The following is a 25,830-nucleotide window of genomic DNA, read 5'->3' on the forward strand; positions in this document are numbered from 1 at the left end:
ATAGATAGATAGATAGATAGATAGATAGATAGATAGATAGATAGATAATTTTAGTTGGGGAACTTACTGAAACATGATTTTCTATGAAGCATGTGCTGGAAAATCTTGCACAAAGATTCCTCACTTTGTGTAATGGTCCTACAGTTACATTGCACTTGAAGGACTGTCCCAAGGATATCTATGTAAGCAGCTTTGCAGTCATCACTTCCTGAACAAGTGAGGTCCCATTTGCTTAAGGAGCTAATGCAATTCTCATCTTCATGGCACTTTCTAGTCACACGCTGCCAGCATTTTGACTGAAATGTTCTATAATGCCTCCTAGAGAAAGAGTGAAGAAAAGTAATTAGTTTTAAATCATACTATTTCACAATAACATGTGATCCCCCATCACCTAATGAAAGACATGGAACACAATGCCTCCGAGATGCTAGTACATAGTTGAAAAGTAAATTTGTAATTTCAAAAATCACCATAGGGTGTGTGAAAGAAATTGTAATCTTGTGAATTATTGTCCCTTTATTGTGATGAAAGACAAAGGCTAAGTTGAGGATTCCCTGGATGGATTTCCCTTTATTACTAATTGTATTCCAATATATGATGATTTGAGGTATGAACTACTTCAGAGATTTCTTGGCAATGTTTTATTCTGAATATAGTTTTGTGGCTAGCCTTTGGCCACTGTGTCACACCAAGTGATTTCAAATAAGATACTTGACCTTTCAAGTCAGTTATCCCACAGGATGGGAGGTGCTTTATACTTTCTTAACAGATTAAGCAGTCTAATTAGAATTTACAATATGTTGTGAGGTATAAGATTTCTGATTATGTATTTGATTATCCATATAATAAAATTGAATAAAAGTCTGGATAATGTACACTAATTTCATTTTTGAATTTTTTTTACAATCAGAATATATTTTCATTAATGGATGTAAGAATGAAAATCTTTCAATTTAATCTTTGTCACCTAAAATTGCTTTTTGCTCTTTCTTGAATAGGTTGCCATCAAACATGTAGCAAATCCCTGAGTACATGACATTTTCATGAAGTTACTTGTCCACATGGATGCTGCTATGTTAAAAAACCAAAGCTCAATTGTTTTTAGTAATTGAATATTTAAGTCATCTTAAAGGATAAGCTTTTAAATATAATATTGAAGATTAATTCATGTACATTAAATTTATAATAAAGGAAATCCTGCAAATTTTCTGAACATATAATTATTAGGCCAGAAGAACAAACATTCCTTCAATTCAGTTAAGGGTTACATATAAGATATATTCTAAATGTAAGTTTTGGAAGTATTGATTGTCGCTTAGATAGAGAATATATCTGTACCTATATGCTATTTGTTAATTTTAAATATGTGCTTTACTAAGTTTAAATTGCATGATTTATCTACTTACAGATAAGTAGATACATTTTCACTCAGAAAAAATGCCATGAAATTTTGCCAAAATGATGAACTAAATAATATTTAATTTAAAATAATATACTACTTTGGTACACTGTATTCCGAAACCATTTGAAATATAAATGGACTAAAGTCTCCAATTAAAAGACATAGTATGGCTGAATGGATTAATAGATGAAAAATAAAATGAGCCAATGCTCTCTTACCTCTAAGAAGCATATAGCATCTATAAAAAAACAAATAGAGTGAAAATAAAGGGATAAAAAAAGATATTCTATGCCAATGGAACCAAAAAAAGAAGCAGGAGTAGCTATACTTTTGTTAGACAAAATAGAATTCAAGACAAAAACTATAAAAACAGATAAAGAAGGTAATTACGTAATGGTAACGGATTCAATTCAGCAAGAGGATATAACAATTGTAAACATATATGCACCCAACACTGCAGTACATAGACATATAAAGCAAATACTATTAGAGCTAAAGAGACAGACTTCAACATTTCACTTTCAGCATTGGACGGATCATTCAAACAGAAAATCAACAAAGAAACATCAGACTTAATCTGCACTACAGATAAAATAGACCTGACAGATATTTACAGGACATTTCATAAAATAGCTAAAGAATACACATTATTCTCCTTAGCATGCAGATCATTCTCAATGACAACCCATATATTAGCTAACAAAGCAAGTCTTAAAATTTTCAAAAAATTGATATCATATCAAGTATTTTCTCTGATGACAATGGAATAAAACTAGAAATCAATAACAAGTGGAACTTTGAAAACTATACGAATACAGGGAAATTAAACAATATGCTCCTGATTGAACAGTGTGCAAATAAAGAAATTAAGAACAAAATTCAGAAATTTATTAAAACAATGAAAATGGAAGCACAACATACCAAAACCTATGAGATATGGCAAAAGCAGTATTAAGAGGAAAGTTTATAGCAATAAGCACCTACATCAAAAAAGTAGAAAAACTTCAAATAAACAAATTAGCAATGCAACTTAAAGACCTAGAAAGGCAAGAGCAAACTGAACCCAAAATTAATAATAGAAAATAAATATGAATAAATATCAGAGCAGAAATAAATGCAAGTGAAACAAAAAAAATTCAAAAGATTAACAAAATGAAAAGTTGGGTCTTTTGGAAAGATAAAATCTCTAAACCATCAGCCAGACTAATAGAAAGAGACAAAACCCAAATAAAAGAAATCAGAGATTAAAAAGGAAACATTACAACTGATGCCACAGAAATTCAAAGGATCATTAGAGACTGCTATGAGCAAATATATGCCAATACATCAGAAAATCTAAAATGGATACATAAATAAATTTGTAGACACAAACAACCTAGCAAGATTGAACCATGAAGACATCTAAATCCTGAACAGACCAATAACAAGTAATGAGATCGAAGCTATAATAGAAAGTCTCCCAGCAAGGGAAAACCTAGGACCTGACGCTGAATTTTACCAAACACTTAGAGAAGAACTAATACCAATTCCACTCAAAATATTTCCAACAATATAGGAGGGAATACTTCCAAACTTATTCTATGAGGCCAGTATCAACCTAATACCAAAACCAGACGAGACATACCAAGGAAAGTAAACTATAGGCCAATCTTCCTGAAGAACATTAATACAAAAATCCTCAACAAAATCCTAGCAAACCAAATTCAACAACACATTAAGATTTTTCATCATGACCACGTGAGATTTATCCTAGTGATGCAAGGATGGTTCGATATACGCAAATCAATCAGTTTGATACATCATATCAACAAAACGGAGGACACAAAATATATGATCCTTTCCATTGATGCCGAAAAAGCATTTGAAAAGTTCTACATTCCTTCATGATAAAAGCCTCAAAAGCTGGATATAGAAGGAATATACCTCCACAGAATAAATGCCATATATGACACACCAGACCAATAGCTAGTATCATATGGAATGGGGAAGAACTGCAAGCTTTTCCTCGAAGATCTGTAATGAGACAAGGATGCCTACTTTCATCACTGTTATTCAACATAGTACTGGAAGTCCTAGCTGAGCAATTAGACAAGAGAAGGGGGAAAAAAGGCGTGGGGTGGGGGAGCATCCAAATTAGAAAGGTAGAAAAAGTATACTTGTTTGCAGATTATATAATTTTATATTTGAAAAGACCCAAAGACTCCACCAAAGAACTCTTCAAACTGATCAACAAATTCAGTAAATTTGCAAGATATAAAATTAACATACAAAAATCAGTAGCATTTCTATACGTCAACAGCAAACAATCTGAAAAATAAATCTTCTAAAAGTAGTCCCATTTACAATAACTGCAAATAAAATAAGACACTCGGAATATGTCTAAATGTCCAAAAAAGACTAAGCAAATTAATTAAGCTACATCCATGCAATGGCATACTCTATAGCTATTCAAACATTTAAGAATTTTCTTTTTTAAAATTTCTTCTAAGAAAAATGGGACAGATGTGCAGAACGGGCAGGTTTATTACATAGGTATGCATGAGCTATGGTTGTTTGCTACACCTATTGACTCGACCTCTAAGTTCCTTCCCCTCTCCCCCTACTCCCCAATAGACCCTGATGTATGATTTTTCTTATACGCAATTATGGAAAGATCTTTAATCCACATTTAGGGAAAACTAACAAAAATAATATATAGAGAAGGATATCATATGGTGCCATCTGTTTTAAATCAATTAAATAAAAATACATGCATATTTTAAAGTATTTAGAATATTTTCTAAGCAAATACCTTGTCATTACTTTTTTAAGTTAATATATAAAAATACAATGTATTATAATTTTCCATAAATACCCAGACTTTTGTGAAATTGGCAAGACATAATCTCACCTCCCAGAGGGTATCTGTACTAGAGAAAATTACTTGAGAAATGGCCCTTAAATTGTCCTCTTTGGCTTTTAAAAAATAAAGGAATTTCAAAACCCATCGTGAAATGAAAAATCTGGAACAGGGACAGAAACTGTATTTTAAAACTGAAGTGCCCTGTTTTGCCTATGTACAGGCTCTTCTGCAAAAAAGGTAAGTATCATAAAGGGCTTAATATTCTCATTGAAGAAGTGGTTTTCCACTTGGAGATTTGTTTTTCATCTGAATTACATTAACAATAATTTAATATAAATGCTGGACATCTCCCTAAGGCAAAATTTCCTCAGGAAAATGATAGGATTTATCTTTTCACATTGACTACTAATATTATATAACATATCCGTCACCTCTATAAAGTACTCATTAAGGGACTATTTGCACATAGTGAAAGGAAATTGAAGACACACAGTCCTTACACTTGAACTAACCTAAGAAAGAAATTACATGAGAAGAAATATGTATATGTACATTACAATATAAAAATTAAGTGTACAATATTCCAAAGTGAGAGGAAGGGAGATGACGTTTTTTGAGTGGTTATCCCACTCGAGACCCCACAGCAAACATTTTGAGAAGGTGGTTAAACCCGGGAGTCCTTATTGAGGAAAATCATCAACTCTGTGCCAGTCCATCTGAGAAGGTGTTGATACCAAGGGGAGGTTAGTGTAAGAGTGTGTGCTTCAGAGTCTATCACAGGAAGTCTCAAGGACTGTAGCAGCAGAGCCATCCTTGCTATTAAAATATTTTCTTTGATGTGGATGCTCAGAAATACCATGCTTTGAAGGTTGAATGCTAATGGCTTCCAGATAATTAGATAGCGCCTCTAAAGCCCTGGCACTGGCATCAGGCAAAGCTGGGAACCCACCTGTGAATAAATCTGATATTTTTATAGTGATTGTTATTGAAACAATGGTGTCCCCTGGCCCTGGCTGGTTAAAATATTATTAGGTTTCATCGTTGATGTAGGAATGTGATAGTCAGAAAGGCAGAATAGTAATAGTTTTAGTTCATTTGATGTGAGAAAAGTAGTGTACTCAAACGTGTTTACCATATTTCATTGATTTCAGAAGATACCATAATTTATGTACAACAACAATAACAACAAAAAATACCTGTGGGGACTTAAATTATGACAAATGTCTTTGTCATTGACCTTAAAAAATTATTTCAAATATGTCAGGGATGTTAAAATATGTAAAAAGAAATCGCATCTTAGAATCAATGAAATATAGTATTTCTCTAATAAGGATTTTTGAGATGATAAATGAGTTGGAAAACCTAAATTGCATTATAAAAAGTTATTTTGCCACTGTCTTTATTGTTCACTCAAGAAAAATAAATAATAAGCCTTAAAATAACTGACACACATTTGCATGAAAAATTCTCAAATACTATTTTAAGAACTTTGATATCCTATGTGATAAGTTGACGAAATATGTCAATGCTCTAGGACTCTGCTTAGCTCTTTACCACTTATTTCATAGAATGTGTGCTATGGGGAAGCAGTTCTTTTTAACAAATATTTACAAGATCTGGAACTACTTTGCAAGTTACAGTGACTGAGAATAAGAGCAGACATAGTTAAAAAGCTAAAAAAAAGAATTTTACTAAGAACTTTCAGGAAGTTGGTATCATTACTTTTTTTGTTTTTTTGTCAGTGGTTGAAACAAGGGGACAATATGACAAATCACACACTAAGCCACCTACATGTCCGAAGTCCTAGGCAGTGTCCCTCAAGCCCTTATATGATATAGGACTGTTCACACCCATTCAATTAAATCTCTCATCTCGTCCCTATTTCTCTCCCCTTTGCACACTCTACCCTCACAGCTTTTCTAACATGCCACATACATGTTTTCCTAAGCTGGCTCGTCAGTTTGCTTAGTATCTCCTCTCTCAGTATCTACTGAGATAGGCCCATTTTCTCACTTCAGCTATGGTAAAATGCTTCCTGTTGGGGCCACCCCATTTACTCTGCAACTCTTTCAGCCCATTCACAATCCCTTTTATTCTGTTCTTTTTTAACCTCCAGAACACTCACTGCCTTAAAACAACATATACATTTTTAATTTAATATTTGTCTTCTCTCTGGACTATAAGATCCATAGGCATTTGTTTCTCTTATTCACCATTGCCTAGAGTAGTAGTAGGTGCTTGGTTACCCTTTGTTGAATTAATAAATAAATGAGTAACATTACTCCCCCAAGAATCAAAGGTGTGAGGTTGGAAAGAGGAGAATGAATACATTTCTATGATCATGGCATACATGTGTGCTAGGGATGTCCAAATGCTACTTGTATACAGCATCCTTGACATAAGTAACTCCAAGAAAGACTCTATCTTAGATTTCATAGGGTGCTTTTCCAACAGGGATAAAATATTTTGCTAAATAAACAAGACTGCATCCAACCAGATAAGGACATAAACAAGTATACTCTTCCACTATCAGTCTTCTCAAGAGGACTCTGTGGCCACAAATAGAGTAGGACTTCAGCAGCTCAAAATGGCTATCTTACCTGGCACCGTCTTGCTATCACTCAGGATAAGCACCCAGCATCTGCTGCCAACAATTCTCCCAACATCGAAGACTCTTCCTTGCAAGATCGATGGACAGCCCAGATAAGACCAGAGGAATCTTTGTTTTTGTCACTCTTCTGGAGTGACAAACCCTTTTTGCTATCCCTTTTCTCTTAATGTTAAATGTTACTTTGTTGTGGAATGTTTAACCTATAACCCTTATATATTGATTATGTATACTATTATGTATGGTTTGCAATACTGACTGATTTGTGGAGTGGCTTCAGTCTGTGTACCCATGGCTCTGAAAACAAAGTGAATGAGAAGTACTAAGGAGAATTGCCTCCTTGGGAACTCCATGTAGCTCATGGCTTTTGGGACTGAACAGTATTAAAGCCTGACATTGTGAAAAGACACAAATGTGTGTGGACCTGGTTATCTCTGACCTTGCACCACTCATGAGTATTTAAGCTACCTTCTTCTTCCTGATCTCCAGTCTAAGACAGAAATAATTTATTTCAAAGTTTGAAGAGTCTCCTTGCCAAAATAATAAATTTGTAACAGCCTTATATAATTAAACAAAAAAAAAATAAAAGGCTGATATATAAATCAGGTCTATTAACTAATTCATTAGACTAACTTGAATACATAATTTTTATCATACTATTTCATGGCTACCATATTTTGACATGCTGATGTTTTATTTCAAAAATCTATTCTGCATTTGAATTTCAAAGATGATACTGCACATGTACCACAGATTCAAAAAACTATGAATTGTCTGGCTTTATTTACACCATGTTGGATGATGGTGGGAACTCTAGCTAATGTAATGAGATCAAGTGTTAGGACTGGACTGTAACAAATAAGGTGCCGAAATAAGAAAGTAATGTATGAGTGTTTTTACCCACCTGCATAATTCATCATTTTGGCAGCTGCGAATTACATTGAGGCAAGTAGGGGGTGGAACCATGTTCAGTGCACATGGCTTGCTGTGAAGAGCTTCTTTGGACTGCTGACAAGGTATATCAGATTGAGAACAGTCACAAAAAGCCAACATCTGGGCAATGTTAAAAGGTATATTTTGATAGAAGAACCGTATGGCTGCTTGGCAGTGTTTCACATCACACGGATTTCCATTTGCTGAGCAAGCTTTAAGGTAAGAGGCCAACTGTGCATTACAGACCACATCCCCTACACATGCCTCTGCCACTTCCAAACAGGACCACATCCCTTTGAATCCTGAAAGCAATGATATGCCCAGGTCGTGGAAAAGTAAACACAAAGCTGTACATACAGAATCTGTAAAACACTGTGAGAAGTCTATGAGCAAAATACAATGATGTACCAATGTCCTATTTTGGGCAAACATTACATCTTTTAGAGTAAGTATGAATTTACTGAGACCTAAAGAGTAGACTTATTGGAATCATCTTTCATCTATACAGGATACACATTGTTATCTAGAGTGATGGGAAGTGTGTAGGGCCAAAATTGAGCTGAAGGAAAAATCTCCCAGTCCAGGGTTTTGAAATGCAAACAATAAATCTTCAGAAATTGCATTTGAACTATACAGCTTATGGTTAGCTCATTGGCTCAAGGCAAAATGATTCTTCTTCTGCTTCATGTTTTTGTGAGGGGAATCTTGAATAAAGGTTCCACATAGTTATTCTAGCATACGTAAATGTTTATATTCCGACAGAAACACAATTATACACAAAAACAGTTGGTGCCAAATAACTTATATGATCACAAATATCCATGAAATGTAATCAATATCTACTATTTGGGTTTTTGTTTGTTTGATTTTTGAGACAGGGTCTTGTTGTATAGTGGTGTGATCCCAGCTCACTGCAACCTCCATCTCCTGGGCTCAAGTGATTCTCCCGCCTCAGCCTCCCAATGAGCTGGGATCACAGCCACATTCCCCCATGCCCAGCTAAGTTTTGATTTTTGTTTTTGCTTTGTTTTTGCAAAGACAGGGTTTTGCCATGTTGTCCAGGCCGGTCTCAAACTCCTAGGCTCAAACGATCCACCTACCTCAGTCTCCCAAAGTGCTAGAACTACAGGTATGAGCCACTGTGCCCAACCTGGTATTTGGTTTTAATTATTAAATATTTCTCAGCACATGTACAAATTGATAATGGAGGGGCAAAGTAGTTGCTCCAATGGATCACTAGTAAAAGAAATGAAATGACTTGGTTGCATTTTATTATATTAGAACTGTTAAATAACATAATTTATTTTGTATTGGCCTATCTTTAGGAAGCCTGGTAACTACCTTTTAAATTATATTATCAGGTATTTGCAATGTAGATCAAAATCATAACTTATCAACATTACCATGATCGGAATGTGTAGTTAGATTCCATTTGAATTTATCCTCTTTCATGTTATCTAGAAGGAAAACAAAGAAACTATTTCATTACTGAACAATTTTCTGAATTTCCTAGGAAAATGTGAGCCACATTTATAAATGAGTAAAGTCCACATATATTCAAGCAAAAGTACATACAAGGTTATGTAACATGTATTTAGTCCTTGATATTCAAAATTAATGTGGTATAGATGAAGAAAATAAGCCTCTGAAATATCATTCAAGTGAGCTAAACAGCCCTGCGTTGAGGATTCAGTTACTTGAAGACTTAAATAAATGCTAGTGACTAGACTGCATGCATGCAGTAAACAAACACTGGGCGCTGACTGGGGGAGAAAAAAAAAAGAAAAAACATAAGGAATATTTTCTGAACACCACCTCCCACCACAGTCCAGTATAGAAACCCTTCTCAGTAGGGTCTTCATTAATTTGAAATGCAATTTTAAACCCAGTTTCACCTCTGATTATCTTATCCTTCAAGAGTTCTTAGAAATTATAATTATAGTATTGAAAAATCTCATTAATGAAAATGAATGTTCATCTGATTCCAAAATCTTTAAAGGAACATTGGTTGGTTCCCTACTATGTACCAGGTGACAAACTGAGGATGTAAATCTGCAGTCCCTGTCATGGAGCATCCTACAGCCTAGAAAGAAATACAGACATACAAAACAAAGCCAAAAGAAACTAAAAGGAGCACTAATGTATCCATAATGTGGCAGGGGAATCAGATGATAGGATTTTCATTTTGAAATGAAAATATCATTTTTTCATTGGATATTAAGATATTAACTTTTGTTATGGCATTAATGCCCCTTCATGATTCAGTTATGTCCTAATATGAGCTGTTTGTTCATATTTCCTGCCTTCTAGTCTAGTGCATATATAAGATGGTACTATCACAGAAAGCTTACTTCTACCCTCAGGTGTGTCACGGCTTTCCAGACTCCTTATATTGTCCAAGCTATTCTCACTGTGCGTTGTTTTCATTTTTTTAATTGATCAAGTCTCAGTTTGAGAACCACTCTTCTTCTTGATCCCACCCATCATCCCGCCTCTCTGAGGAAGATCTGGAGGTTCCAACTTCTGTGCTACTATTCAATATCTAATAAAATCCCAATAAACAGATCCCAGGGAGTCATATAGTTTTTGTAACAGGTACAAAAATCTAGGCTGGACATTCTTTTACGGATTAACACCTCTGCATTGGGACTGCTTGGTAAGGCTGTGCCACTGACAAAAATATATTCAAGAAACTACTGTGTAGACATAAACAAACAGCAGCTTCACTCATTGTTATTAACTGAATGTTTTTCCCATTACCTCTAAATTCATATTTTGGAGTCATAATCTCCCTGTGCAGTTGTGGAGTGATGGTGTCTTTAGGTTAAATGAGGTCATAAGAGTGGGGCCCTGATCAAATAGGACTAGTGTCCATATCAGAAAACTTCAGGGAGGTAGCTGTCTATCTCCCCTGGAGTACTCACTGAGGAAAGGTCCTGAGAACACAGGGAGAAGGTGGCTGGCTATCTACAAGCTAGTAAAAGAGAAGTCCTAGCCAGGAACAGATCCTAGGGCCCTTTATCTGAGATTTTTCATACTCCAGAACTGGGGGAAAATGTAATTTTGCTTTTTAAGCCACCCAGCCTGTACTATTTTGTTATGGCAGCCAGAGCAGTCTAATTTACTTACCAGATGAGTACTTGTTATCAACACAACAAAACAGTTATTTTTAGTGTCTGAAAATAAAGTGCTTCTTAGAAGGTATTATAATACTTATATATTAAATGCTAATTTTATATGAAATTAACATTTATACATTAAATATAAAGCTAGCATTTACACACACACACACACTCATACATTTTTTCCCAGAGGGTATTTTAAACAGTGGCTTTTACTGAAAGAGAAGTTGAAGGTCAATATGTTTTAGAAACAAATAAAAGTATTCACCAACAAGACCTACATGTGAGTTATAAAATCCTATACAATTCATCAGAAAATACCCAACAATCCCTAAAATATGCTATAATATCTAATATTAGAATCAGAAGTACTTCCATGTATCTTCTTTTTCTTAACATAGTATCAGAAACCAAACTCTTGTAAATATTTTGATTTATATTTTATAATCTGATGAACATGCTTACAATAAACTAGTAGACAAACATGTTTCTATAAAATGACTAGTTGAATTAAATGCAACTGATATTTCTTTTTTAGGGAGTATGTGGCAACATTTAAAGCAAAGGCAAAAGCAAAAGAAGATCCTCAGCGGAGACTGAGAAGAATCACCCATGGAAGCAAGAAGAAAAACAGAAGAATGTAATATCTAGGAGCCTAGGTTTTCTCTAGCCTCATTTCCCTGTAGCTCTTGCTAATGAATGCTGCCCATTTCCCAAATAGAACATACCACGATATCATTAGAATGCGTTTATATCTACTTTTCCAGCTTCGTAGCTTCCAAAATATTAATTACTCATCCTTATAAAACATTTCTCCTTCTTTGAATTTTATGCTATCTGGTTGTGCCTCCCTCTTTTCTCTTGTCAAATATTAACCTCAAAGTCTTGCCCTGACATTCAATATTGACTCAGGTACTGTCTCAATATTCTCCTTCACCAACACTCCAACTACGCCACACCAATGATCAACTTCTAGACCTGACATTGACGTGAAGTTCTCTCTCTTTCAATTGCAAATATTAATTATCTTACTGGCTTCCAAAGCTTCACATTCTTGATTACTTCAAGTGCATATATACCTCTGGAACTTTTGTCTTTTTATTCACTCCCAATCTTAGCATCATCTCCTGGATTCATAGACTCTTTCCAGCCCAGATCACTCACCCTAATAAAGGAACAGTTTCTTGTTATTGTCCTTACTTCTTTTACTTTCTAGTGATTCTCTATAAAACTCCAACCCTATAAAATTTTACTGTGTGGCTTTTCTGCTCATTTATACTGTTTTTTTATCTCACAGAAAAGTCACACTATCATCCTAACTAGTATCCCAACAAATTAAAAAAAAAATTACCAGCAATTTTTCTTCTAATGTGTACAATTTCAGATGTCACCAGACATTATGCATTTACATCAAGCTGCATATCATACCATTTCCTTCATCATCCTCATAAGATGACCTTGACTCATATGTTAGCAGAGGCTTCAACTGGGAATCCCTTTATGCTGGAGGACAATGCTGGAAAAATGGCATGTGGGATCCATGAGATCAGGGACTATATCTTATTATCTTACATTTCTACTCAATATTATTCAATAAACATATTTGAATAAATATTGAATGAGTATTATTCACCATTAACCCTGCATAATCAATTGTATCACCCTTTCTAAATCATTCCCATTCTCATACAGAACTTCAATATTTCTCATACAGAACATCAATATTTCCACATAGCAGTATTTAATAAATTTCTACTGTGGAAAAAATAGGTTTAGTATGTAAACTGATTTCAATCTAACTGCTCTAAATATATATAGTTCTGTTGATATACAATATTTTCTCAAAATTTGATATGCTAAAAATAGCTATTAAGGCTGTTAAGTTCAGATGTTTCAGATGTCTTACCATCTTGAAAAACTCAATACATATTTTAATAAGCATTTCAGCATGCTCACATTTCAGCCTACTTAATCTAAAACTAGTAATGTCTACTAACTAGCAAATTAATGCCATTATCAGGCCCTATCTTACTTGACTTTTCAGCATTTTGACAATTTTCTTCAGGTACTCTCTTTCATTGACTTCAAAAATTCCACTCTCTGTAGCTTCTTTTCCTGTATTTAAAAAACTTCTTGTTGATTTCTTCAACTAGATCGTAAAATACTTCTGAAAATATCTTTCTCCTCCCTTTGTGTTTTTCCCAGGCAGTCTAACTCTCCTTTATGTTTTTTATCTACTCATAAACCTCTGTATCTCTGTTTTAGATTTCTCTCCTCAAGATCTCTGCTTCCCAATGCCAGCTTGATGAGACATGTTCCTTTACATTTTCAGACTATTTTTTTTATCACTGCAAACTTAGAAAAAATAATACCAACATTCCTAACCTGAATATTCTAAAGCATACCTCAGATGAAATGTTTTCAGAATACAACTCATCACTTTTGTCCCCAGTCCTGTACAATTTTTCATTTATTGGCTCAACGTACAGCAATCCCCTTGTTCCAAGCCAGCCACTTAGAAATTATGCTTAATACATTTTAAACTCCTTACATCCAACTGGTCACCAATTCCTATTGATTATTATTCATAAATATGCCTTAAGCATATATTTTATTGTAATTCTCAGGACCAGTGGCTTAGTTCAGGCATGCATTACTTCTCTAATTATTTTGATGGCTTTTTAACTGATATTCTTGACCTGCGTCTTTCTCTGCCCCCCATTCCATCCTCTCTAAGTTACTGCCTGTGATATCTTATGAGAAACTGATGGTACATTCCTCTATTTAAAATATATAATAGCTCCTCATAACAATGGTTTAAAGTCTAATCTCTTTAGAAAGATATGTAAGCTCAGCTTTCCTCCTTTTCATAAATATCTGGTTTCTTTTCAGTGTTATGAAACACTTTTCCATTCTATTATCCAGCTTAACAAGTGAATTTTTGCTCCCCAAATGCTCCCCGCTTCATTCTATTTCTTTTGCTTAAAACATCCATTTTGTTTTGTCTCCCTAATGAAACCAACTTACCCTAAAAGGCCCAAGTCTGACAACTCTGTGAAGTTTTCTGAGTCACCATTATTTTTTACTCTATGGCTTCTAGTACTTTGTCTGTGCATGTGTGTATGTGTGTATCCTTATCATGTGTATAGCATGTATCATATTGTACAGGTGATATTTGGCAATTGTTATTTTAATTAAGAATTGAGATAATACAAAATATGTTATGTGATGATACTGAAATGAAACTAGAAATCAATAATGAAGATATTTGAGAAATCTCAGATATTAGGAAATTAAACAACCTTCTGTCTGGGCACAGTGGCTCATGCCTGTTATCCCAGCACTTTGGAAGGCTGATGCTGGCAGATCACCTGAGGTCAGGAGTTCAAGACCAGCCTGGACAACATGGCAAAACCATGTCTCTACTAAAAATACAAGTATCAGCCAGGTGTGGTGGCATGCATCTGTAATCCCAGCTACTCAGGGGGCTGAGGCAGCGGAATAGCTTGAACATAGGGGAAGGAGGTTGCAGTGAGCCGAGATCACTCCAGTGCACTCCAGCCTGGGTGACAGAGAGAGACTCTGCCTCAAAATACTATAATAATAATAATAAAATAAATCATAACAAAGAGGAAGTCACAAAGGAAAGGAGAAAATATTTTGATATAAACATAAATTAAAACAACGTATCAAAATGTGTGGCTATAGCTGAATCAGTACTTGGAAGGAAATTCATAGTATTAAATGCTTATATGAGGAAAGAATAAAATCTCAAATCAGTGGTTCAAGGTTTTATGTGAGGAAGTAAGAAAATGGGGAACACCTTAAAATCAAATCAGACATACACATAAAGAAACAATGAGGCTGGGCGCGGTGGCTCAAGCCTGTAATCCCAGCACTTTGGGAGGCCGAGACGGGTGGATCACGAGGTCAGGAGATCGAGACCATCCTGGCTAACACGGTGAAACCCCGTCTCTACTAAAAAATACAAAAAACTAGCCGGGCGAGGTGGCGGGCGCCTGTAGTCCCAGCTACTCGGGAGGCTGAGGCAGGAGAATGGCATAAACCCGGGAGGCGGAGCTTGCAGTGAGCTGAGATCTGGCCACTGCACTCCCGCCTGGGCGACAGAGCGAGACTCCGTCTCAAAAAAAAAAAAAAAAAGAAAAGGAAACAATGAATAGTAAAACTGAAAGGACACAAATTATACAAATTATCAATATCTAAGCATAAAAAGGACATCACTGCAGGTACTACAGACATTAAAAAGGACAATTAGGAAATACTAGGAGCAACTTTGTAGAGAGATAGAAACCAAAAAGAAACAGTAAACTGAAAACTTTAAGGATAAAAATCCAACATAAATTCAGCAAATGGAAGATACAAACTACCAAAGGTCACTCATGAAGAAACAGATAACAAGAATAGTCTTACAAGAAGTTAACACATTGAATTTATATTTTCAAACCTTTTTAATGAAGCATGGCCCAGGTATCTTTACTGGTTAATGAAATCAATCATTTAAGGAAGGAATAACATCAATTATTTTTGTGCTTTTCCAGAATATTGGAGAGGAGGAAATACTTCCCAACTGATTTTACAAGGCCAGCATTAACTTAGATACCAAACCAGACAAAGACATTATAAGAAAACAAATCAACAGGCCAATATACTTTATGAACATAGTTTTTTTAAACAAAATGTTAGCATTTGAATCTAGAAATAAAAAATAATAACATACCATGATTGAATAGAATTTAGCCTTGAAATAAAGGGCTGGAACAACACTAAAAAATCAAATAATGAATTTTGCCATATAAAAAACTAAAGGAAAAAAATGTGATCAGGCTTGGCAGGACATGGGGGAGGAGAAATGGAGAGAAGTTGGTTAATGGGTACAAATATACATTAACATAGAAGAAATAAGTTCTAGTACTTGATAGTACAGTAGGGAGACTACAGTTAACACTACTTTACTATATATTTTAAAATAGCCAGAAAAATTGGAGTACTCTCAACAAAAAGAAAAGATAAATGTTTGAAGTAATTAATAGTAACAGAGGCAAAAAATATTTGCAGAATTCAGCATTCATTTATGCATTTATGATTTTAAAAATGAAGAAAACCAGAAATATATAGTTATTTCCTCCACCTGATAAAGAGAACCTGCAAAGAACACACACACAAACACTCTTCATGGTAAAAACTGAAAGACTTTCTTGTAAGACAGGTGAAAAGGCAAGATGTCCACTTTCAACAATTCTATTGAATATTATATTGAAAGCTCTAGTTAGGGTAATAAAGCAGGGAAAATAAATGAAAGACTACAGATTGGAAAGGGGAAGATTAAACTCTTATTATAGATGACAAGACTACTTATGTAGAATTTCCTGCAGATTCTACAAAAAAAGATAGAATAATTGCATTTAACAAGTCATAGGCTATAAGTTCCATGCAGAAAAATCAATTGTATTTCTATATAATCACTATAATCAATAGAAAGTTGATATAAAATAAATTACCATTTACAACAGCACCAAAAGCTGAAGTGTGTTTGTAGAAGCCTAAAAAGTTGTGCAAGAACTATATACTGAAAATCATCAAATATTGATGAACTAAATCAGTGAACTTATAAATAAGCGAAGAAATATATCGTGTTAATAAACCTGAACACTCGACATAGTAAATTGGTTTATAATTTCAAGGTAAGTCCAGTCAAAATGTCAGCAGGATTCTTTGCAGACATTGACAAGCTGATTCTAAAATTGTTATGGGAAGACAAAGAAGTGGTCCAGCCCGGTGGCTCACACCTGTAACACTTTTGGAAGCTGAGGCAGGCAGATCAATTGAGCCCAGAAGTTGGGAGACCGCCCTGGCCAACATGGTGAAAACCCGTGTCTACTAAAAATACAAAAATTAGCTGGTGTGGTGGCATATGCCTGTAATCCCAATTACTGGGGAAGCTTTGGCATGAGAATTGCTTGAACCCAGGAGGTAAAGGCTGCACTGAGTCAAGACTGGGTCACTGTGCTCCAGTCTGGGTAGCAGAACAAGACGCTGTTTCAAAAACAACAACTACAGCAACAACTAAAATTAAATTAAATTAAATTAAATTAAATTAAATTAAAGACAGAGAGATCAAATAGCCAAAATTATTTTTAAAATAACAGTTAAAGGAATCATACTACTTGATTTCAAGACTTTCTGTGAAGCTATAGTAAGACTGTAGAATATTTGCAAAAGTACAGAATTAACTCAATGAAACAGAAAAGAAAGTCTAGAAATAGAGCCACCAATATATGGCCAAATGACTTTTGAGAAAAGAAAAACTGATATTATTTTCAACATATGTGGGTGCAACAACTAGATATTTGCATGGAAGAAAATCTGACTTATATCTTGTACTGTATACAAAAATTAACTCCTAATATAACATAGGTCTAAATATAAAACCTAAAACTACATCATTTCTAGATCATACAAGAAAATCTTTGTTAATGTGAATTAAATATCTATTAGATGAAACATCAAAAGTATGATCTATGAAAGAAAAGATGATAAACTGAATTTCACCAAAATTTTTTAAATTCTGTTTTTTTAAGACACTCTTAAATGACACAGACTAAAAAAATACAAAACATATTCTGATTAAAAAAAATCTATTCAACATACAGAAACAGCTCTCAAAACTCAATAACCAAACACCAATTTCAAAATGGGCAAAAGTTTGAAGAAATACTTTACCAAATAAGATAGATAGATGGCACACAGCACATAAAACCATGCTTAACATTATAATTAAGTGCAAATTAAAACCACAATGTGGTACCACTAAATATATATTAGAATGGCAAAAAAAAATATGTGCTGCTGGGAATATGAAGCAGCTGGAACTTTTATACATTGATGGTTACACTAAATCTGAATTACAGTTTAGAAGCTTTTTGTAACGTTAAGCATGTACTTATCATATGACTCCACAATTTCATAAGTGAAATAAAACTTATGTTTGTCTGAATCTTGTTTGTGAATATTTATAGCAGCCTTATTTTTAATCCCTGAAAACCTGGAAATAATGCAATTTACTTTCAATAATGAATGGATAACCAATCTATTACATACTCATACAATGAAATACTACTCATCAAGAAAAATAAACTTACACATGATAAAAATTAACTAAACTCTAATGTATTATGTTAAATAAAATAAACTGAATTAAAATGGCTACATGTTACATAACTTCATTTGTTGATATTCTGGAAAACGCAAAATCATGGAACAGAAATTTGTTCAATGAGCCCACCATGGATGACTGAATGGGTTGGATGATAAGACCATTCCGTGTAGATGAGAGGTAAATCTACCTCTTATGAAGTGAGAGAAGGTTGATTGTGAAAGAAGAATTGAGGACTCTGTGATAACAGGTGCATTCCTCTGTTGATTACTTTTTGGAGTATACAGGGACATTAAAAACTGGAAACTGTTCACTTTAGAACTGCTTGATTTTGCACATCTCTTGGAATGTCTTTGTTGTACCCTTAAACGTACATGCAGGCTAGCTGATCACCACTACTCCAGTGTATTCGCCTGATTAAATGTCCCTATGCAAAGGCAAGTATAACTCTAGCAATTAGTTAATTTTTATTTATCCCAGGAGACTTGGAGTTCCTTAACAACAAAGATAATATCTTATTTGTCTTCTATCATCTAGGTGTTGTTCAAGGCCACAATAAACTTCACAAATATATGAATTGAGTGAGTGAATCTATAATTCTAATGACTCGAATGAAGGTTAGAATTTTGGTTAGCAATGAAAGAAATATGTCATGCACTTGCTGAGGTCTATGGTTCACAGAACCCCAAGGTACATCAAGAACTGTATCAAGGCCGGGCGCGGTGGCTCAAGCCTGTAATCCCAGCACTTTGGGAGGCCGAGACAGGCGGATCACGAGGTCAGGAGATCGAGACTATCCTGGCTAACACGGTGAAACCCCGTCTCTACTAAAAAATACAAAAAACTAGCTGGGCGAGGTGGCGGGCGCCTGTAGTCCCAGCTACTCGGGAGGCTGAGGCAGGAGAATGGCGTAAACCCGTGAGGCGGAGCTTGCAGTGAGCTGAGATCCGGCCACTGCACTCCAGCCTGGGCGACAGAGCGAGACTCCCCCCCTACAAAAAAAACAAAAAAAAAAAAAAAAAAAACTGTATCAAAACACCTCATGTACCCTTCAAATATATACACCTACTATGTACCAACAAAATTTTAAAAATAATAAAGCTCTGAAAATAATCAAATTACAAAAAAAAAATTAATCAGATTACACAGATGTGGTTAATTTTGAAACTGTTGCTTTTTCATGACTATATACATTTCTTATAACAAAATATTACCTGATTTATTGACACATTTTTTTCCAAGCAGTTTGTTCACAGTACAATAGAAGTCATCAGTGCAAAGACACTCTTTAAATCGAAAATTGCTTTCCACTAAGTACTGGATACTCAGGTTACAGTATGATGAATTCTTCGTCTTGCAGGGGTCACCTGGATCTCATAATCAAACACACAACACTACAGATACTCATCTTGTTATAATTTTGGACTCTTCCTCCCCAAAGCGCTTTTAACATATTAACCTGAATAATTAATTAATATGGTAAGATTATCTGGGGTTGCTGCAGGATGTCCATATAAGTGACTTTTTAAGAAAAATATGTATTTTCATTGAATATTTTCCATAATGTACTTTCTATATTAAAACTTTCTGCATTTCAAAATAGTTTTTTGCTACTTAGAACATCATTTCTTGCTTTTCAGTAAAAATAAGGCTACTCTTACACGAGGTGACCAGAATGCTCTTAGTGTTTTATCAGCTTATCTATTTTATTAGCTATTTTGTCATAATCTTATCTTTTATTTTCATGTCATTGTAAGACTACAGTAAGAGGAGTGCAGGTGGCTTTAAATTTATCATTAAAAATTATGTGGTCCTGGCATATAGCACTCAATAAATATTATGGAATAAGTCTTTCATAATTACCAATATTTCTTTTTCTGCATTAATTGAAAAATATATATTCCTCTACCTGAACATTTTCTTTTAATTATTCTGAATAAAAATACTTGAGTTTATTTCATTTGTACATTTGAGAATATGTATATTTCAGCTTCATACATAAAATAATTATGCAAATATTATTGCAATTTACTGCAAACGACTTGCTATTTGTATACTGAAATTAATAAATAAGGTACAATTTGTGACACCTAAATATAATATTTTGACAGCATATTTTAAATTCTTATAAAATGCAGCAAGAAGTTTAATCATCAAAATAGATTATACAATGTTCTACTGTATAAATTGACTATGTTCTACCATAGAGTTTATTGTATTTACTTTTAGTGAAAGCAGTCTTACTATAATGCTCTCATTCAATGTTTATTTAGCTACTTGAATATTCAAAGCATATATATTTTTTCTTTTTACGGAAATACAGGCCAGGCACAGTGGCGCACACCTGTAATCCCAGCACTCTGGGAGGCCGAGGCGGGCAGATCACGAGGCCAAGAAATTGAGACTATCCTGGCCAAGATGGTGAAACCCCGTCTCTACTAAAAATACAAAAATAAGCTGGGCGTGGTGGCACGTGCCTATAGTCCCAGCTACTCTGGAGGCTGAGGCAGGAAAAAGAATTGTTTGAACCTGAGAGGCGGAGGTTGCAATGAGCCAAGCTCTAGCCTGGCAACGGAGCTATACTCTGTCTGAAAAAAAAAAAAAAAGAAAGAAAGAAAAACAAAAGAAAATACCAGTCACTCTCCAATCTTCACATTCTCAACTCTTGAACCTCCCCACAAATGTTTGGAAGGTAGCACAAGCTAAAAACAAAACTGTAGCTTTACTTGTTCTTGACATAGAATTGAAAATACTGTATATATGTTTCAAGAATATAAAATGTACATTATACATGGACAAATACACAACAATTATTACAACAAATCTTATTTTTTCTATTTTATCATTGACATATATAATCAAAATAACCTTTTATTTGAAAAAAAAATACTGCCATGGTTCTGAGAAGAATGCGTAAAATTATAGCATTATACATGGCAATAGAGGTAAGAAAATAATCTGAAAACTTGAATAATGCTGCCCTCAGCATCAGTAATTAAAGCCCTTTAGTAATTACGAAAATCCTTTTGTAATTAAATTTGCTAATACATGATTAAAAGTTAATCGATTGAGGGTCAAGACTGAGTAAGATACTTAGAGAAAAACTTAATTCTGAGGATAATGACAAAATATCAAATCTTATTTTTATCTTAGTAAAAATAAACCATTTGAGTGTATTCTTAGCAACTTGTTTACCTGAATCATTGCAGGCATCTTCCATTATTCTCCAAGCATGTTTACATCCATTTGCCTCATGTAGGCATTGCTCTCTTAAATATGTGCAATTATTGGTTTGGGAAGTGTATTCATTTTCCAGGCTTAGCCCCAAAGCTTGAATAACAACAACAACAAAAACAAGTTTGTAATTTAAGTTTGGCATCCATTTTCTTCAAATATAAGTTATTCATAAGGAGCAGAATTATGGAAAACAACATGTAGTGAAATTATTGATGGTGGGAATACCCTTAACCTCCTCTCTAGCTATAGATCTATTCTTCTTTTTATAGATTCTTAAATGAATTACTTTAAATTTGCTCATTTTGACTTCTCATCATCTATTCTTCAATTTATAATTTATTTTTATTACTATTGTTCCATTAAAACTGCTCTTAAAAATGTCTCTAATTACCCCTTTAAAGTCTAACTTAATGGTTTTAAACTTTATCTCGCCATTGAGCATTCTGTTCACTTTTTGTTTTTGAAACTTTTCCTTTGCCAGTCCTCCCTTCTTGTTCTCTTGGTATTTATCCACTTTGTATTTTCTGACCATAGCTAAAATTCTTCCCAGGATCATTTTACTTTTCTAGTAAAGTATAATTTTAGCTTAGGTTCTCTTCTCAGACCTTTTCTATTTTCATTTTGTACATTCTCTGCAGAAAATTCCATGAACTCTTATGGTTTGAACTCAAGTCTGATGATTCTCAAATGTATAATTCAATCTCAGTATTTCCAGTGTTCCAGTCATAGATACATAATTGTTGTCTCTACCTGAATGTTTCAGAAACACTTTCACAGGGTCTTCATCATCATTGTTCCACTGTGGTCCACTCTACTTCATCCACAATACCACAATTAATATAAGCACCAAAACTAGAAATCTTGGTTTTGTGGTAGACTATTTTCCATTCTCAACTTCACTCTCCCACATTCATTCTTGCTAAATTTGTTGACTTTCACTTTGAGCATTTGTTTAACTTATTAGTCAGTCTACCTCCAGTTTGAAGCTTATTCAGAACCTTATTCAGATAGGCTCTTTATAACCCCTTATCTACCTAATGCACTATTCTAGTCTTGCCATTTTTGTTTATATCCTTTAAATGATTTCTCATATCAGGGCTCTCATATTCCTCACCATGTGCAATCTGGAAGACCTCAAGCATTTATCATTTCCCAAATGATCCATGTTGTCTTACACCTCTGTGTACATACTGTCTAGTTCCTGATGAATATCTTCTTTCTTTTTCTTCTGGAATAACCCTTTTTGTTGTTTAAAACTGAACACAATTATTAGCTATTTTCTGGAAACTTTACTTGAATTCTATACTCCCCTTTTTCCACACTCAAAATGAATTTGACATCTTTCATCCACTTACTAGAACTGTGGGGATCCCCCAATTACAGAATTTACTGTTCCTTAGTGTATATATTCATGTGCTTGTTTCCACCACTGGATTATACAGCTTCACCCACAGACATTAAGGATAATTTATAACTGCATTTTTTTCATCAAACACAATTATGCAGTATATGTATTCAATAAATGAATACTGACTTATACCCAACTTACTGGTGGTTTATATATAAGATATATATAAATAACTCATAACATCTAAAAAAATAATACCTTCCAGATATTTACAAGTTGCTTTTGCTAGAGGAGAAATCCAGCAAATTTTCCAAAAACAATCAAGAAAACAGCAATGTTAATTTAATGTGTTACACAAATTAGTCAAATTGATTCTGCAAACATATGAATTGACCCTAGCCAAATCAATTAATAGAAAAAAATATGGGGATGGCAGTTGTGTTACAGAGACAGTTACAGTAACTGTCATCAAGAGAGTCAAGCTATAACTAAATAAGAGCCAAATTATTTGAATTTTTAAATGCTGTTGTTAATCATGAATCACCTGTGACAATGTAGAGTGATCGGCTTCAAGTAAGGCCTTGAAATCTTTTTTTTTTTTTTTTTTTTTTAATCTTACCTCTTTCCAAATCTCATCTTATAAGAAGAATCCAAGACAACTGATTGGACCATATGTACTACTTGCTGGGTCACTGCACTTGGAGATTAGGCCCATAGGTGTAGCTTGGTAACATTTTTCTTGCTGAGGGCTGGAGTGGAAATGGACATAACAGCTTTCTGTTTTCTCATGTGTTCATGGACAACCGCATGTAGCCAAGCCCTTGTACTCTTTAGTTGGCAAGACCAGAGAAAGAAAAAGACGACCCTTTTGATCCTAGCCCAAAGTTACTTGGTCAAATCCAGTTTTCCAAAGACCCAGAAATAGGAATTTGAAGTCATAAACTCAACTTATAAGAAAATGGTTATTAATGCCATTAATCATTATATCTTGTGAAAAGCCCCCTCAAGAATCTTATAAGTGATAATTTCCTGGATATATCAAAATTTCACCAGCACTTCAGAGTAATAATCACTTGGAAATACTACATGTTATCTTCCCCAATTATGTTTTACTTCCTTACACATTTTCAGTTTTTGGTTGAACAAGCTACTTAATAGATTATTTTATAGGATTTTCCACACCTTCCACTCAGACAAAATATTGACTCAGCTAAGAAAACCACCTCAATGATTTGGTCCACAAGAATCAGAAATATAACTTTACTTTTCCAAAATCTGCCTTATTCATTCCTGACTATGATTTGTGGTTTTATATTTAACCTAGGATTTTTCAAGAATTTTCCTGTAATGCTTAATGAAAAATAACTTCTATTTTTTGATAATGCTGCAAATTATATCACTGCTTTAAAGATGTATAGGACTCATTATCCTATTAAATGTTCTGAGTTTTTAAAATTGATTGTTTTCCACATTTCTTTGCCAACAGACATTTTCCTCATTATAAGACCTATTTAACGTCAAACAAGCATTCTAAAAAACATAATATGGGAAATGTTGGTACAACCTATCAAATAGTATAATTTTAGTTCTAACAATGTTAAGAAATTATTTCCTTCCTTCATGCAACCTGGCATCAAGTTAATTTAGAAGTAAAAGATGAAAATAAGAGGCCATTGCCTTTTCAACTGAGGTCATAATGAGTCTGTAATGTATTTTGTGAGCTTCATTATGTTGCTGCCTGATCTATAAAAATTATAGTTTCCTATATTTCTCTTTACAACAACAAAAGAACTTTAGAAATATTAACAATCTTTATAAAAATAAGAAAATATTTTAGAAATAATTACAAAAAGCAAAATTCTGGAACAATGGAAGACTATTACTTCAACCAAAGAAAAATTGAAAAAATATAAGGGATTTCTCTCCTTCTTAATTTGTTTTCTTGACTTGATATGACTCTCCTTTTATGTTCAATACAATTTAAAGTAAACTTTGCTTTCTTGCCCACAAGTATGCCTTTATTCATCAAGGGTATATTAGTTTAAAGGTAAAATGTCATATTTTTAAAATTACTATCTAGTTACAATTACAATTATTCCTTTTCTGAATTCAGTTTATAGATTCTACCAAATGCTAAAGAAGCTATAAAATATTATCCAGTCACACATCTAGCAAATACATTTCCATGGGTTCTGCATAAAATAAATTATTTTTCATCAATATCTTATAATACATTCATCAGATCTAATACACGAGAAGTAAGTACACACTTGATTTCTAGGTCATAAAAATTAATCAAAATATGAAGCATTTTGATATGGTGTTAATTTGTTTTATTTCACTAAATTACTTCTAGTTAGCAAATATTAACACTGTAGGTAAATTGAATGGTTTAAATTAATCTTATTTTTATTAATTTCAGAGCAAAATCAATAAAATAGATAATAGTTTGAAATTTTTCATCTTATAACTTGTAAAAAGATACTGGAAGGTTTTATTTCTAAAAGGTTCTAACACATGTGTGAATTCCATTAATCCTAATAAATAACTCAAAGTCATTGGGTTACTTTATACAATAAGACAGAAACAAGCTGAGAGATCAATGCAATTATCATATTCTGCATTATCCATAGAGTTAGAAATAAATGAGTAAAAGTCAGCGTACATTTTTGCAAGAGGAATAAACCATGGTAAAGCATAAATTTGTAATTTACTTGGTACTTCATATTATAAACTCCTGTTAAGCTTAAGTGTGATAGTGTTCAGTTTACAAAGAATTAGTATTATGAATAATTCAGATAAACCAGAAGCACCATTCACTTACCCAAGAAAATAAGCACTATCATGCTGGACAACTCACGGCTGTTCACCTGGAAAAAAAGGCAGATGTGTTTCTTCTGACAACTTTCTTAACAGTAACTGTACAGAATAAGGCTTCAGCCTCTGTGTTTGCTTCCTAAAGGCATTACCAGTTCAAGTCAGCTTCCTGGGTCATCATTTCCTCCCTAGTGTTTCCTAAGCTGTGAACTGTTCTAATTATATTCAAATTCAATTATTCTCCTGAGGGTGCTGGTCTTGGATAGTAGGATATTATGCCTCAAAGAAAGTCCATGAGCCAAATACTAAGAGAAATGATACATAATCTGCACATTCAAGAAAAAGGT

The 25,830-nt window shown here is 33.8% G+C and overlaps 1 protein-coding gene across 1 annotated transcript in view; it reads right to left on the reverse strand.

Annotated features, from left to right (window-relative positions):
• Positions 1–25,512, reverse strand: part of GFRAL (GDNF family receptor alpha like) — a 62,687-nt gene extending 37,175 nt beyond the window's left edge. The window contains exons 1-6 of the mRNA XM_023222945.2: positions 25,491–25,512; positions 21,277–21,411; positions 19,296–19,454; positions 9,189–9,242; positions 7,757–8,087; positions 68–318 (exon numbers count right to left, since the gene is read on the reverse strand). Coding sequence (XP_023078713.1) covers positions 68–318; positions 7,757–8,087; positions 9,189–9,242; positions 19,296–19,454; positions 21,277–21,411; positions 25,491–25,512 — 952 coding nt within the window. The remainder of the gene's footprint in view (positions 1–67; positions 319–7,756; positions 8,088–9,188; positions 9,243–19,295; positions 19,455–21,276; positions 21,412–25,490) is intronic.
• Positions 25,513–25,830: the final 318 nt, after the last annotated feature.

Source organism: Piliocolobus tephrosceles, chromosome 5 (genome assembly GCF_002776525.5).
Source record: "Piliocolobus tephrosceles isolate RC106 chromosome 5, ASM277652v3, whole genome shotgun sequence".
NCBI lineage: Eukaryota > Metazoa > Chordata > Mammalia > Primates > Cercopithecidae > Piliocolobus > Piliocolobus tephrosceles.